Source organism: Pieris brassicae, chromosome 5 (genome assembly GCF_905147105.1).
Source record: "Pieris brassicae chromosome 5, ilPieBrab1.1, whole genome shotgun sequence".
NCBI classification, from domain to species: Eukaryota; Metazoa; Arthropoda; class Insecta; order Lepidoptera; family Pieridae; genus Pieris; species Pieris brassicae.
In genome coordinates this window covers 19,858,622-19,876,080 of record NC_059669.1, presented here as the reverse complement: position 1 = coordinate 19,876,080, position 17,459 = coordinate 19,858,622, and the positions used below count along the sequence as shown (strand labels likewise).

The window sequence follows — 17,459 nt, the reverse complement described above, 5'->3', positions numbered from 1 at the left end:
TTAAGATAGCTTTTACACATTGAAAAAAAAAACATCCGACGTTTCGCGTGCTTTACATGTGACCGTGACCACGCACGCTGTAAAGCACGCGAAACGTCGGATTTTTTTTTAATTATGTAAAATAATTAAAAGTTTATAATAATTAAAATAAAATAATACATAGCTTCAATCCGGTTAAAAAGTGTTTTCTTTCAAGATAAAACAATACAAAGATAGAACAACAATTTGAGACAATTATTATCAATCCTTGAGCAGTACGTATTGTAAAACTAATCATATTCTGATGATGTTCATGTAACTATACCTACATCACAGTCTACCGTGAAGAGTTACGGTCTTGAAGATCTATAATTCCGTTCCCGGCCTTAAGTTATTATTTAAACAGACGCCATTCAATTTCCTTTCAAAAGTAAACTTTGGGTGGAGATAATAAAAGATCACAATGATTTTAAATGTTTATTACATGTCTTTTCGTACTTATGAGTAAACTTATCATAATATCACTTCTTACATTTGTAAAGTAATAATAAAAACTACAGGTACCGGTACAGATACCTACCGTATTTTTATGCACATATTTTAATATATTACAAAAACGTTAAATAACAAAATTGACATTTATCGACGTTTATTTTTACAATTAAATTGAAATGGTTATAAAATCGCGAATGCTATTAAAAATGTACACATAACTTGTTAATTCATAATAATGCGATTCAGATTTTTACTTATATTTTTAAAGTTTCGATTCGATTAAGTGGTTTAATTGGATTTCCGGTCAGGTAAAGATGTCGTGGTAACAATAAGTACGTTTAATATAACTATTTTAACACTATAAACTAAAAAATATGTTAGTTATAATTAAACAAATACTTTACACACTTTGTTATAAACGAGCGCAATATTTATCTCGTCAACTTAAAATAAATTATAATGGAAGACTATGACTTTGCTGTTTATTTTAAGGCACACAGAATTCTTAGTTAAATAATTAAATACAACGTTTTATATCTAGTTGATAGTATCTCTAAATGACCATTACCTGTTAAAGGAATATTTTTAATGTTAAATGTTGGAAAATGATCCCAATATATATGCAGGGCTTTTTAGGAGGGCCAGGAAGAAAAGAAGCTTTGGAAATATCGAAAAATTTACATAAAAACGTTTGGTAATCACAGAACTACAGAACTTTTAAGATGTTCATTAATAATCATAATCAAAATTATTCAAACAAAGGAGAGATTCGAGAGGGCCTGAAGTAATAAAAAAGGCCTGCCTATATATACCGTATCTATTATAATGAGTTCAATTTACGCGTGATAAACATTTTTTTAATAATATTTAACAGCGTTTAAGAGGCACTGTAACTATCAATAGCGACACCGAACCCGACGCATTGGTATACAATCTCGATGTAGTTCTTTCCGTACTAATTTGTACAAAAACTGACCATTGGCATCGGATTCACCATCTTATTGGCAATCACATACTACCGGCGCTGATTCGCGAATGACGTAGGTCTTTAATGTCCGGTTTCCACGCGATGTTTTCCACGGTCTTATATAGAAATATTTCGTTGATGCACAGATTTGAACACTCTACGTCGAATTCAAAGATCGTATAGTTAGTACATTATAATTAGATTATACAAAGAATGCGTGCTCTATTAATTCAACATTCACAATCTAATATAATATGGCACTAAGTGCAACATATACTTTAATATATTGGACACATCGTCCCTCTCTGTGAAATACTGCCATAGATGTCATACACAAAATTTTACAATCTTAACCTAAGGGAAGACCTATATAAATGGCGATACTAATACAACTGACCACGAATTAATTAATAGGAACTTTCGATCACTTATAAACCACCTACAAGTTATTATACTACGCATATAGCGCTAAAATGATCTGACCTGGGTCATAATGGCCCCCACAACCTGATTAATTTATGGTGTTGTAAAATAACTTTGATGTTCGACATTAGGCTGTCCTAATATAGAACATTAAAGGCACAACGTCATGATCGTAATGCTATGCTCATGGAAGAATTATTTCAAATTAAAGACAGAAGAAGAAGCAAGCAAAACTTCGCAACTAGTCAGATCAATTTAAGCTACTATACTTTAAATATTATGTATCACAGATAAGGCAAAGGAATGAAGGGAGTGTCACCAGGGTCTCCAAGGCTTTTCTTCAGCGGGTCTTCGAGTAACTAACGCCAAAGGCGATGATTCCTCTGTAGGTGGTGGGGGTGTATCCCAGCCTGAGCTAGCGGGGGAAAAACATCGCGGCTCTGACGCGGCCGATGATGCACCTCGAGGCGACAAAGGTACAAGAGAAGGTACGGCGCTTAGGGTGCCAGCGTTGACTCCAGCTGGTAGTACAAGAGCGATGTCTCCGTTGGGTAGACGCGTGGGCACCAAGCGTACGCCAGAACCAGCACCTGCTAAAATTAATGTCACATTTATAATCTATATTTTACATATTAGTAAAAGTAGTACATGCAAAATATGCTGTGTAGTTTAAAAAGTGAGATCTGAGAGAATTAGATTTTTTTTAAAACACGGGTCAAACGGGCGGAAGGCTAATGGACACTCTCAATTAGAAATGATATTAAATAAGCGTTATGACTAAAGTTACAATATTTTATTTTTTAAGTTGAATTTCCAAGAACCTAAGGCAGATTAGACAGATTAGGCAGACATTGTTAGATGCCATGGCTGCTGTCAGAGAGAGAAAGACGAGGTGTGAAAGATGTAAGTTGATATTCCAAAAATATATATAAACCCATTAAATCTTACCCGAGATAAAAATGGCCGAGTGCTGTGGAGGATTAACGTCTTCGACATCAGAGGGAGGAGTAGGCGCCGCAGCGGGTCTGCTTCCTGTTGCATTAACACATCCTTCCAAGTGTCTCACTAGTCGCCTTTTCAATCCATTCTCAAGACCCGGGAATTTCGCAACCTCAGATACACAATGACGATATCCAGCCTTGAACCTGTCAGGTGACCCGGTGCCTTCTGTTCGCAAACCTTCCAAATGCTTTACCGTCATCTCCAGAATGTCCGCCTTCTCAAGCTTCGAATGCCTGGCGGGCTGTAATAAAGAATCAGTTAAGAATTTCACGGTAATTTCAAACGCGTCAGCCATTACGAGTAGTAAGTCAAGTGGTTTTTATGAGACAAGTAAATACTTACGTCTTTTTTCATCGCATCGAGGATCAGCGCCTTGAGCTCGTTGAGACAATTATTGATGCGCGCGCGACGCCTTTTTTCCATTATCGGCTTGTTGCTCTGTAACAAAAGTAATTCGTTAAGACTGCAGCAAATTGTATATTGGAAAAGTTAATGTTGCAAGTCATTCAATTTGCGTTTGATTGACACTCATGTACTTTAGTTATAATGTTACAAGTCACTCCTTATGTGTCCGTCTGCATTATTTATAGCGATTATTTGCATGTAACAGGACTATAGAAACAACAAAACTCTATTCAAAATTCCATCTTATTCAGCAATATCATATTAATTAGTAACTGAAGTCTGCAAGATTATCGAGACACGCGTGACGCCTCACGCCGAAGACATTAGCAATGATCACGACGCGTGCGCTGGTCAAGGTGAAGGTCGATTCACTGGACGTGACATTCAGTCACGCGGTAAACACGTGACGTAATTACCTATGAATCCATGGATGTAAGAAATTCGCTATTTCTTAATTGAAAACACCTAACATTCAAGGGCGACTTATAAAACAGTAATTGCGTGGTAGTACCTCTGAATGTAGACCGATTCATTTCAACTCATTCGATGTAAATTGTCAATTGTAAATGTATGATTTAATTAAGATGACATTTAGTCCATTAATGCGAAAACCTTGCTCATTATTTACACATCAAATAAGGCTAGACTTAAATTGTATATTGTATTTAAAATCGCATTGTGCTGTCAAGTTATATGCAAATCTCACATATTGTGGCATTGAGATAACATGAAGCGAACACGATATTATAAAATACAAAAATTATTCATTTTGCCAGTCTGTTATGCCTGCAGGCTGCAAGTGCAGGAACAAACTGATGCTTGTCGAAATAAATCAAGATAATACAATAATAATTATTTTGACTTTTAAGCAGGCGCTACTAAAATTAAAGCAATATGATTTATGATTATTTCAATTACCTATTAAGCAGGAAAGCTTTTGTGACAAAAAATATTGTGTATGTGTTTTTGCGTGAGATAATATACTCCTAAACGTTGCTTCGCAAAAAGGAATTTGAAGATCGTGACAACGTGCAAATGTGATAACGTTGTATACGTAATTAAGTTAATCAATTCAAAGTCTACCAATGTATGTTTAACTAATGAGTTATCTAGAGAGTGACGTGTATGGCTTTGTCATGTAGTTAAATAGCATAAACGACCTTGTGACGTCTTTGAGTTCGGCACGTGCCTGGCAGCAAGTTATCAAACACTTTAGTCACACTGCGGATTGCCCGAGTTAAACTTGCTGATTTGTGCCACAATAAATATAATTAAGCACGTCTGGGCATTATTTTTATTACATTCCGATATTATATTTTGATCAAATTTAGCGAAGATAAATATTACATCATTAAACATGATGAAACCCACTTATTTGAGGCAAACAAATGAAACAAGGATTTTATATTATATATAACCAGAACCAAATTGAATATATATAAATATTCAGACGTTTTACGTAACTCTTGGCGAGGTAACCCGTACGGAATTAAATACCGGCGCCGTCTGGCACACGTGTCTACAATCACTATTCAATCTCCGGTGGTGCCCGGTGACACATATACAAGGGAATATGTATGTTACCGTCAAACAACATCACACTAAGGGTGTTGCCATCGATCGATGGCATCTATCGAGTATTGATCGATTGGTGTGGTAACACCCTAAATAGTAATAATAATTAAAAATGGATTAATAGAAAATCAAAACAAATATGAAAAGTTTGGCGTCTGTGGCAGTATATACCTTTAACGATAACAAGCATTTCCTTTCTGTAATGCAATACAACGAATAAAATCAGTTTTAAGACCACATACTACTTCTCTTGAAAGTAAAATGTACAATTGTTTTACTGACATTCAAATGTTTATTTTTAAAATACAGTTATATAGATTGATAGTAATTGTATTTTTAATATTTTAACATAGTCGTTTCCCGACATCTGAACTTATATATTATATCCGCATAATTTTACCCTTGGACTATGTTTTTGGTTTCTATGTGAAAGAATAAGATTCATTGTCGAGACTTGTCTCAAAGTGTGTAACTGTAAGTCAAACGTATTAGATTTTGAAAATGATGCGATAACTAGTGTTTGATATCAGTATCTGATACCGTAATATTTCATTGAATTATTTCTTGGATATATTAAACACAGAGATATAATTGAATCTATAAGCTGTTTCAGGGGTCACTTTCAATTCGTTATTTTCCACAAGTTGGCACACACCCAGTGTTAGATAGTATAGTTTATATATACATTAATTTGTTTTGATAAACGTATTAGATTTCCAAAAATGAAGAAATCTTACATTTTGACTTATAACTAATCCTTATAGTTATATCCCCTCTATATATAGGCCGTGTTTTTTTGAAAAAAATGTTGATTGATGACAAGGAATATTTCATGGATGTAATTAACATTACCTTACAACAGAGAGACCTTTTTCTTAAAAAAATAAAAATAAAGCGTACCAAATGATCTACCCTGACCTAGGCAAACACATTTAAAACTAATAGCTGAATCCCAAAATATTCACAGGAACAGTGCCAAGATATAATCAATTGCACAATTTATACCCACTTCTTTCAATTAAACGAATCGAATTACAATATTGCTATACCACGTTTGTCGTACTAGAAAAACATAATGAATCATTTAAAAAACATTCCAAATACGAGTATAAAAGAACCCTCAGAGGAAATTGTGGTTGGACAATGTATTGTAAAATATAAAAGTAAAATAGTGGCTAGTTTGTCAACCTGCGAATCCAATATATATTTTTATAAAATTTAAATAAATTCTTTTTTTAAATATCGTATTGGAGTGTCCACCGAATACAGTGGTCTTATATATTGTATTACATTTAAGGAACCACAGAGGCAAATGATAGAGACGTCTTACGGATGAAAAATTATAGACTATGGCGCTATGCATTAAATGGTCACCCTCAAACCAAGTATTCAGTAAATTGGCACAATATAGCTTGCCCTCCCGATGTATGCGGGCGCGCGTGCCAATGCGTGGGAGCGGTTTCCGGCACGCTCACGATTCGCACCAACGCCCGCTAATGATTATATGCATAACTATGTGTAACAACAATTATATTCATAATCTATGTATTGTTCCTACAGCACACATAAGAGCTCAGATAAAGGAATATGTGCTTTTCAAAACAACGTCTAAATATCATTTCTTAATGTTAGAAAACGTATAAGTTTTTACTAAACTATGATGTCTTTTGAATAATTAAAATTTTGTTAAGTGGAGTTGGATTTAATTCTCAGTAGTACCCTGTCATCATAGTGGGCGGGCGATAAGGTGCGTAAGCGCATGCGACTGCGGTGACTCTGTAATCTTTGACGCGCCGCACTCTTTAGACAAGTGCGCCTCACCTTAAATATTTTCAAGCACATTTCTTATTATCCGTGCATTGCGTTGCTCTCAAGTATTACAGTTCGGAATTCAAATAGTGTACACGAACAATAGGTAAAATCGAATACTCATAGCAATACTTTTTAAGCATTGAGCAGCCTCTGTAGACTTATAAAACCAAACGAAAGGACTGTTCATACAATCAAAAGAATCCATATTAACAATACGGGTTGCAAATAAAATCTATGCTTTCAATAGCGTACATTTGGTAGTATACTCAAAACTATTCCTAAAATACCCGACACAGAAACAGGTTTGAAGATTCTATGCGCTTCTAATTCCACAACATGGCTACCATTCCGATCGGCCACACATAATTCAACGTTCATAGTGGGCGACTGTTCCCACGTCAATTAGCCTACGGGTACCGGGTGCCCACTCCGTCCACCCACGCGGCGTGAATCATGATTGTCTGGCGCTTCAGGGCTGGCAAGGCCAACAATTTCATGGGCCCTTGAGATTATTGCCTTTTGATTGTCTGTGCTAATAGTTATCGGTGGTTTTTGTTACATTTATTGTGTTGCATCTAAATTGAATTTTCTATTTTCGAAAATAACGTTTGAGTAAATCTTAATGACATACTACCTCTTATTAGTTATATATAAAATATAATATATTCATTTAAATATAATAGGAGTCAACACAGCGGTGGTTACAGAGTATTTATTCTCTACAGATAAAAAATAACTGTACTCTATTCATAGACAATTAAAGTAAATTGTCATTCTACCTATTCCGTATGATGTATGTTACCAGATAAATATTTTAATATGATATAAAAATAAAAACATTCGTTTATAATAGACAATTACATAATATTACAAAACACGTTCCCAGTTGCCCACACTCGTTGATTACTATTAAAGAAGGTGAGGTCTATTAGCTCTGGCACTCTAACAAATTACATTTAATTCTTTATCGCTTCTATTGGCATCCACTAATTAGTGGTACGTTTTAAAGATGGGTCTTCATTAGTGAATCAAAGTTTCGTAATATAAAACATTCTTCAGACGAATTACAAAAATAGATATGATAGGAAAGGGAACTGGCTTTATGGGAACTAAAATAATTCGTATTCGACGTCGTCAATTAATGTATTCACAAATTAATTTACTTCATATAAAACATTAACAGTTACTGTAGAACTACAATAAAATAAGAATGTTGTCAACATAAAAATGTATTAGGAATGCTGCGACTAAAATCCCCCTACGGTTATCTTTGGGCACAGACTATTAATAAAAAAAATATCAGACTCGTATTGTAAACCTCCTTGGGCATTTGTAGTCAGTTAAAAAATAGTACATGTAGATATAGAAAGTTGTACAATTGTATACATAGATATGTACACAATATCTATACGTCCGAACTAAAGAATATTTTGTCACCTTATGTCTCATTCGCGGTGACAAGGACAAAATATTTAATAGGTAGTAATTATAGTACGATAATGAGTAAAAGAGTTAGTACTAAGTTTTAAACTACGGTTCAAAGTGGCCTATATTTGTTGATACAAAGCTAGCCTTTACGGAATTCTACTCTGGAACTCCATAATAATAATTTATATTATTTATTCACTTATCAATTTTTTTTTATTCAAGCAAGTTTTTGCAAATATGATGTGAAAAAAATAGAAATGTTTAAGGTATCTTATTACATCTCCATTGATTTATACAATACTATTTTATCACTACTAAAATTAGTTTACTCAAACGACCTACCCTCGGGTTTGCCTGGAAGAGATCACATATTTATACAATTAAGCCGTATTTTATGCAACAATTTTTTAGCTGTGCAACTTAGTTTTAAAGCAATAAGTTTCTGTTGTTTCTTGTGAACAAGAAATAATTTATGAAAATGTCATCTTTATTAGCTCAAGTAATTAAGTATTTTAGCAATAAGGAAGATCACTTATGACTAAGCAAGTTCCAGCTTCATTTTCACAGCGTTTTTCAATCGAGTGAATCATTAAACTATTTCAAGATAAAAATCATTTTACTGTATTAGTTAGCAAAGGCAAAGACATGATTCACTGGAATTCTTTTCTGACGCATGGAATATCATGAAATGAAAAAAAAACAACATTAAACCTAGGCCTGGATTTATTGAAACTTTTATGTTAATTATTTACTTAGAAAAGTGCTAGGTGCTTTCCTCACGCAACGAACAAGTATCGCAATACAGTGTCCTAATGCTGGCGTTATTAAAGGCCACAGGGACCAAACTATTTAAATTTGTTTTAATTATGTTTATGAATTTCTTATTATTGCTATGTAGTTTAAGTACATTGTAAATACTGTATATTTATGCGTTAGAAATAAATTATCTACTGACCTAGAAAAGAAGAAGCAATAACAAATATTCAAATTAAAATGTTAATATACTATTATTAAGCTCTCCTTATAGTTGCAGTTTCTAGTTCTAGTTCGGAAAGGTTCTATAAACAGTCCTGACTCTAGTACTACTTTACTTTGAAGTTTCTATATTCAAAAGAATGGTCGTAATTGATACAATTCGTAAAAAATAATTTTTGATTTTAGGCGAAGCGGGGCGACACTCCTAAAGTGAACAATTTAATATTGAAACTCAATTCTTCAATGTTAACTACACGAATTAAATGAGAAATGGTCGCGCTATACATAAACAAGAATACATGAGTTATTAGACAAGACAGAAATTATGCGCCGATGAATAGGTAATCGCCAAAACTGACGCCTGTTTTGAGGCTAAAGAAGAATTGTACTATAAAAAAATTGATGACCACTATATTCGTTGTACCGCTCTCGAAGGAAACTATATTGAAAACTCAAATCAAATTTTATCAAAGAAAAAAAATTCTATGTTAGCCTACGAACTTGTCAATTCAATTTTGTTCTTGTTTTTCTCCATAGACAACTATTTTTTGTCTCAACGTGTTCAAATGATTTTCTACGTGTAATAAGTACCAAAGCATTTAACATGAGCAAGGCGCAGACGCACGCATTTCCAAGTCAACCTCACGTTTCCTCGTGATTAGGTACTAATTGTTTCTTTGTGTTAAAAACTTTATGCGTAGGGTTGTCTAAAACTTGCAAATCCATAAATCTTATGGAACTAATTCTATTGAATACCTACTTAATAAAATACCATAAATAATTATTATTTACCATTTTGTTCAAAGTTTAGAATTCTTCGAACTATAAAGTATACTAAGGTACAGTAAAAGCATATATAAAAACATAGTTTACTAGTAAGTACATATTGTAAAGGTTATATTATTATGTACACATACAACGTGCCACCAATGGTTATAAAAAGCAATACAACATGGCATTTCAATAATCTAAAATCATAACTGACTGGTATTACAAAAATTCTTTACATATTATGGTTTAGGTTTTATCCTTCATTTGTTTTATCAAAATATTCATAACCCGGAACTGAAGTCACGGATGTTCATGTACTACCTATTACCGATGACTAGATAATAACTAGACAACAATAACCTGTAGGTACTATTGCAAGCTCTGACGCAAATCGAATGAATATTTATATCATCTATGGAATATTTTTTGTATTAAATACTGGTTAGTTACTCAAATTTGGAGTGACATTCCTAATATTTTGAGTCTTAAATTGTTATTGGCTGAATCCGCTTCGGGTAAATTAAAAAAAAGTGTAGTCTGTTACCACTATACCAAAACATATAGAAATAAAAGCGGTTCAGGCGCGAAATTTAAAATAATTTTATCTATTGTATACAAATTAAATAACCTGTCCCTGAATTGAACCAAAATAAACTATAAATTAGTAAAAATTCAACTAAGCAATGTATATGCAGCAGTAGCATTGCTGATAGAATAAAAATTAATTAAGTAATTAACACATTGAAATAATTCCGTAACGCATAATTTTTCAACGATCCTTAATTTAATAAATACGTTTCTTTAAATAAATTATTCAAACTACTCACTCTTCTATTGTCTCCTTTTTTCTGGTCTCCATTTGAGCTCATGTTTGCAGGATGAGCCTGCGTGCCAGCCACTCCAGTCACCATAATGTCAATAATTGTCACCAATTCACGAATGTTTATTCTATCTAATCACTGCATCTCACGTAAAGTTTACGGTTAACCTAGACACACGTCTGTCGCGTGCAAGCTTCGGCGCGCGACTGAATTTTGAAGCTACTTTGCAAATGCATTTTGCAGCTCACGTCCGACGGGCGTCGTAATGCCACAGCCAACAAATTGCAGCTTATGCATGCGTTCCAATCTTGAATAAGCATTTATCATTCTTTTTAATTATTAGTTAAAGGTTTCATATAAAATTACCCACAGATAACAGTCATCTGTCACTTTTGCAAATTAACTAAAAATTGTTGTAGAGATTATTCTTTATTTATAATAAAATAGTAAATTATAGGTATTTTATTAAAATAGACTATAATTAATCTAATGGTATTTCTGTAAGTACATCTGAACCTTAATGCATGACAAACCATAACTATATGAGCTGTTTTTCTAAGCTATGTTTTCATGACATTATCTCGTGGCTCCGCGCCCGTCTTCCACGAGCGGGCACGCGTCGTAGCCACGAGGCAAGCGAGGCTTTTCTCGCGTGGCGCGTGAACGGCCTCAAACGCTTGATCACTCCTGTAATTAATGCAAAAATTGTCAGTCTTCAGAATAACCAGTGCAATTAGACTGAAAGGAAACAAACAGAAATAACTTTAATAGTACAAACATCGCATATAATTGCATTAAAAGAAATGCATTCAATTATGACACGATGTTACGTGTCATAATTGAAGCAATATATCTGTGACCCAGTTTTCGTTACCAGTGTTATAGTTTTCATACATACAAATGCAAATATAATCAAATATTTGTGATAAGTGCATTTTTATCCGATAAACTGTATTTTTTGTAGTTCACAGGGTGATTGCTTTGACATTTGCTTGCTTGTCTCTTTTAAATTTACCGTGTACGCATTTATTAACGAATCTAGAAGCTTACCACACCTCGTTGTTACTAAAATTCTCCCGAATTAATTCAATTTTGGCTCCAAAGATCCGCCCGCAAGAATCCCAAAGTTGTATTAGATGTTATCCTCATTTAAAGATAATTAAGTCCATATCTACGCGGTCCAAAGGCGCAGATCAAAGCGGACCGCGTGCATTCAGAATCTACTTTGCATACTATTATGCAAGGACTAGCGACTATCATAATGATGCGACGTCTTACAAGATGTATCGAGATTTTACTAAGTGACCTGCATTTCATAACTAGTTATTCCTTATATAAGTGTTTATTTATTTATAAGTTAATATAAGTTATTTTTTTAATCTTACAGCTACACGTATGCATAATATAAAAGAAAACACTTAAAAACAATATACGAAGCCAAAACAAACTGTATTGTAGTTAGCTAAAACTTAATACAATAACGCAGATAATTACAGACGTAAGTATTAATTAACGGCCCCGGGTGCCATGTTACATGTTTTATACAGTTATGTACTTCTATAACAATGAATTCGCTAATAGTCTGTGCGAAAAGAGAACCGTGGAGGTATGAGATCACACCAGTCTTCACCTTTTTATGCAGACGAGAAAATTCACAAAACATATTAGTCAACGTGAATGGACAACTGTCGAAGTGGATGAATTGGTTATGGCGAAAATTCATCTGTATAGACTACACTGTACGGCAATCTCGGTTTATAATAATTTACCAAAAACATTCATAGAGTTGAGTTTTAAAAAGCCTTATAATAGAAAGAAAACATCTTTTAACCGGATTAAATCTATATGTATTATTATAAATTTACAATTAATTACATAATTTTAAATTTAAATTTTTCCGACATTTCGTTATAAGTTTATAATACAAATAGCTTTAATCCGGTTATAAAATTGTATTTTTACAATGTGTAAAAGCTATGTTAACCAAAGACAAGCCTTGTCTACTTTTAGAAAATATTATTCTATTAATAATTATTTGAGTGAAACATTATCTCTATATATATAAAATTCTAGTGCCACAATGTTCGTTCCCATGCTCCTCCGAAACGGCTCGACCGATCTTATGAAATTTTTTAGGCGTATTCAGTAAGTTTGAGAATCGGCTACTATATATATTTTAAACCCTTAAGTGATAAGGGTTGTCCACCAAATTTATTTATTTTATTTTTTAGACATTTATTTTTATTTTTTATTAAATATATTTATTATAGTAGATATATTTATTGAACTAAAATATTTCCTATAAATAATATACATGTCAAAACGACGTCAGCAAGTAATTAATATTAATTTGATAATGTTGTAGTATATTTAAATTAAATAAGTGATATGCTAACATAAAAATTGACTTTAATGTTATGATTGATAATGTGTAACAACTATGTAAAATTCTGCCTTTTAATTCTGTGAGACAAATTTGCACGCCGTTATGAGAGGCAGCATATACTTAGTGTATATTGTACCACTATAATATGTTATGTTTGGTAATTGTTTACTTCAGCTCAGGATTAAATGAACACAGGATAAGTCAAGTATGTGTGGAGTGGAGTCCTGGCTAACTAAGCTAGCCTAACTCTTTCCAAAAGCACAGCAGCCTCCTGGGTACTTCGCAGGCATCACGGAGCGACCTCACTGTTCCGAGAATTTCTGCATGCTGTTTAGTCACAGCCTCGCATTCCAGGACTACGTGGGTGACTGATTCCTCTGCGCTGAAACAGCCTCTTCACAGGGGTATAAGTCAAGTATAATATAAATGAATTTCGTGAGGTCTTTGATAGATGTAACTGTCGAATGGGTTCGTACTAGGCAACTAGTCCCAGATAACGACAACCAACAAACACGTCAACATTTATTAAATATACATTTCTCATATGCACCACTAAACCATCGAAGTTTATGGAAAGGTTGCTCGGACACGGTTCTCATTACCATTCACCGAGGTCTCCATTTAAACACGACTCGTTTAACGACGTCCGAACATCTTGAACACCATTTAGCATACCTTATCAATCCTAGTCTATGTATGGAATTTGTTTCAGAGGAGAATTTCAGACGTTATATTCGTATTAATTTGTTATAGTCAAAAATAGTCGAATCTAATTTTGTACATTAAACCTATAATAATAGTGAAACAAAATTTCATAATACTAAAATATTAGAAGTCAGGATAGTAGAAATTATGAATCATTCGATTTTATTTTGGTAAAAGTTGATATTTTCATAAAGATTTTGTTTATCATTTTCTTTAAATCAAAGGGACAGGAGGCTCACCTGATGTTAAGTGATACCGCCGCACATGGACACTCACATTGTCAGAAAGCTCGCAAGTGCGTTGCCGGCTTTTTAGGAATTGGTCCGCTCTTTTCTTAAAGGACCCTAAGTCGAATGGTTCGTTAGTTGAAAGCTCGTAATGGCCCAATTTTAATAATTGCAATTAAATCGATAAAAATATGATTTAAGAGAAAAAGAGATTTAACAAATCCATTTTTTTTCAGAATTAAATTTTTAATAAAAATAGCTACTACACTGTTAAGCCAACAATTATAAACTAACATCATAAACAATGTTTTGAATTTTGTCCTTCAGGTTCAATAGTAGATCTAGAACTGTGTGTCAACCAATTGAGATAGATCAGAAGTACTAAATATTATAAAATTAAGAACACACTGAAGTCTCGTCATTTGTGTCTGATCTGATCGCTGTTATCAAATTAAAGTCGTAATAAGAGTCGGTGAATAGGGAATTAGTGTATTAAACAGTTACAAAATCTTTTACTATGTTACTCTTTTAACCAAACGTATTATAATTTAGGTTACCATAAATGTTCCAAAAAAATAAAATAAAAATATTTACAAGATAAAATAAAAATACCAGAATTTTTTATAAGCAGAACAAAAATATAGCAAAACGGTAGGTACGAAATAGGCACTTAACAATGGTATCTTTTAAGATTGGTCAACCCACTACCGAATATATCCAGCTTCGGATAAGTCCTGTTTATTAAGTTATTATCTTGAAGAGTTCGAAAGAAGGGTGCCTGCTTTGGTTTTTGTAGACAATTTTTATTTTTTTTTAACCTTCCTTATGGTTGTGTAACGGAGTTTGAGTTAGTTTAGTGTAATTGACCCGTACACAAAACAAACTCTTTAGCATGCTTTACCAAATTAAACGTTTTAGATTTGTCACGAGTACATATATTCGCTACTTCTTCTAACATCTGCAATTTAATACATAAGTGTTAATTATATTTTATGAAAATGCAATTTAATTAGCAAAAAACTCATTTTTCTCCATGTATACAATAATGTTATTTTTAAATTTTTAATTTGTCGCCCAATGTCACCTTAGCCTGTAATTGCGCCACTATAATAACGTGCTAATCTTACATAAAATTAGTAGTTAATAAACCGACCAAGCACTGAGTACATTCAACGCTAAAGTTATCTTAGTCAAAACTAACAATTTATAAAAAAAGTTCTCAGAAAACACTGTGCCGTTAATTTTTATAATAAAATAATGTAACTGTTACAGGTTAACGGTCCAGATATTTTTTGTCTGTGTAAAAAGCCGACTGTTTTCAAAAGCCATATAAACAATAGAACTTGATCTATTTTCAAATGTTTTACGACCAAAACTGGAGCAACTATTTTTCTTGTCTTTGGTATTTTACTTCGCAATTATTTGGCTTTTATTTGTTGCTAGGTTTTTACCGTTTTCATCCCGAATGTTTTTTTTGTATTTAAACAATGTTCAACAGACAATTATAATATTAACTTATTTAAATTTCGAATTGAAATTGAGAGAAGCGTGTCTCGTTTTTTTTATTTTGCATTGTATACATGTTTGCAAAATGAAATTTAAAAATAAAACAAAATAATGATACATCACCAATTTTAATGGTGGTCAGCGTAATTGTTAACTTTTCGCCAGCAATTTGTTACAGCTAGTAATTTCTCCTTCGACAAAGGTAGTAGCAATAAAACTTGTGCCACAACAAAAGGGTTCACTTCTTCGAAACATCGCAGCGGTCAGTAAATAATTGGTGACGAATAAATAAATAACCAATGAGGCGAATGGTAATGTGTATCCGTCCGAAACGAATTGTGAGCTGTGGAAATAATTGAACGTGGTGTCGGCACTCATTAGCCAGCGACACAATAGGTGTCTGGAGAAAAAGATACAAGACATAGAAAACAATGAGCGTTAGGTAGGCACGGGTGAAGACCACATAAGAACACATGAATTATTTAAAATGCTTTTCTGCTTAGGTAGGTATTTGGAATCAAATTGTAGTACAGTACAAAACTTTAGAGTCTTAATTATGAAAGGTTAGTTAGTATTTGTTACTATGGTTACCATATGTTTGGTACTCCGATTTGATGACTGATTTTAATAATACTGCTACGTTCAAACTCAACTCAAACTCAAAATATCTTTATTCATATAGGTAAACAAATACACTTATGAACGTCAAAAAGAGGTTAAATTAATTGTAAATTTACTACCAGTTCGCAAGTCAAGGGCGTAGAGCGGGCAAGAAACTTGCCGCCAAGCTTACGTTACATTCGATCTTAGCAATAACTGTGAATCCTGTATAGATATAATAGTGTCAGATAATAATTAAATGTTCTTCCAATGGACGAACTTTATTACATTTTTATCTGACTTCACAGATTAGTAAGAAATTTTTCTATGTAATCATGCCAAAAACAATAGAAACCAGACTTTTGAATACGATTATGTTAAATTGGCTCAAGCCAAGAGTCAACTCTGCTGAGCCCTGATTTTTACAATAGCTGAATATAACCATCGTAGCGACTATGAATGTAATCCTTAACAGTATCAATAATACCTAGTTTGTTCAGAAATGGACATGCAAAACAAGCATTTAGACCCTTACCATCTTGCAACCGTTAATTTTTATGATGCAACCATTCAAATCCAAAAGGTAACGGACGAAAATATTGTTAAAGTCATAAATGTCCATTTTGTTCCTTTGGCGGCTCGTAAAAAGACCTTCGTTAATATTTGGTATTTAAACAATGAAAGCGACGGGTTGACTGTAGGACAATACCCGCCAAAATATTTAGCAAACAAGTTGAAATTACTTAACAGTTATTGCAAGGGTTCATTTGTTGGCTTTTTATGGAACTTTATGATGGAGAAAGGCGTGCGATCGACACACTCCTCAAAAAAGCCTCAATAAAATGTCTATTTTTTAGTTTCGGCTTTCTCTTAGAAGTTAATTACGAAAACGTTTCATTAATTCCGCTTTTGTCGGCGTGGAAAAAAATAAGGATTGTTCATGATTAGGAAGCACTTACATTCATAATTTTTTTATCAATACCAAAAGAACATCCTAAACATAAATTTTTAATGAAAATATATATTTTTAAACTAACAAGAATATCTTGAACACGCCGCTTTCAGAAATATTAAAAAGCAGATAAGAAACAAATAAAAACACGCACGTTGTGTAAAACATTATGTATGCATTAAGTGATAATAAAAACAAGTGTTAAATTTTGACACCTTAGTAAGTTAAATATTTGTTATATCAGCGCATCTCGATTCGAAAGAATGTTGCACCTGCGCACATCAAATCGCAGTATGAAAATCACGATTCTGGCGTAATTACACACCTTCCAATCTCGTAACGTGATAAATGCGTAATGAAAAATACACGGGGTGAAAACAAACATTAGTTTTTTACGATAATCGCATGGCGTCGCGTCGGTGATACATTT

At 33.1% G+C, this 17,459-nt stretch overlaps 1 protein-coding gene across 2 annotated transcripts; it reads right to left on the bottom strand.

Annotated features, from left to right (window-relative positions):
- Window positions 1-442: 442 nt before the first annotated feature.
- On the bottom strand, window positions 443-10,845 carry LOC123710229 (protein hairy). 2 transcript variants are annotated; one of them, XM_045661998.1, is made up of 4 exons: window positions 10,660-10,845; window positions 3,209-3,304; window positions 2,813-3,107; window positions 443-2,457 (listed from the first exon to the last, which is right to left on the bottom strand). In XM_045661998.1, exons 1-4 carry the CDS (start codon window positions 10,741-10,743, stop codon window positions 2,180-2,182), a joined length of 753 nt encoding a protein of 250 aa, XP_045517954.1. In that variant the 5' UTR covers window positions 10,744-10,845; the 3' UTR covers window positions 443-2,179. The 2 variants fall into 2 exon arrangements, with proteins under 2 accessions (XP_045517954.1, XP_045517955.1); XM_045661999.1 differs by having other exon boundaries at window positions 443-2,454.
- Between the last annotated feature and the right edge of the window lie 6,614 nt (window positions 10,846-17,459).

Bases quoted from the DNA above. Each gene is read 5' to 3' on its own strand.
- LOC123710229 (XM_045661998.1), bottom strand. From the start codon at position 10,743: ATGGTGACTGGAGTGGCTGGCACGCAGGCTCATCCTGCAAACATGAGC. The intron at 3,305-10,659 runs GTGAGTAGTTTG...CTTTTGTTACAG, and splicing joins AAAAAGGAGACAATAGAAGA to AGCAACAAGCCGATAATGGA. The intron at 2,458-2,812 runs GTAAGATTTAAT...CATTAATTTTAG, and splicing joins CTCGGCCATTTTTATCTCGG to CAGGTGCTGGTTCTGGCGTA.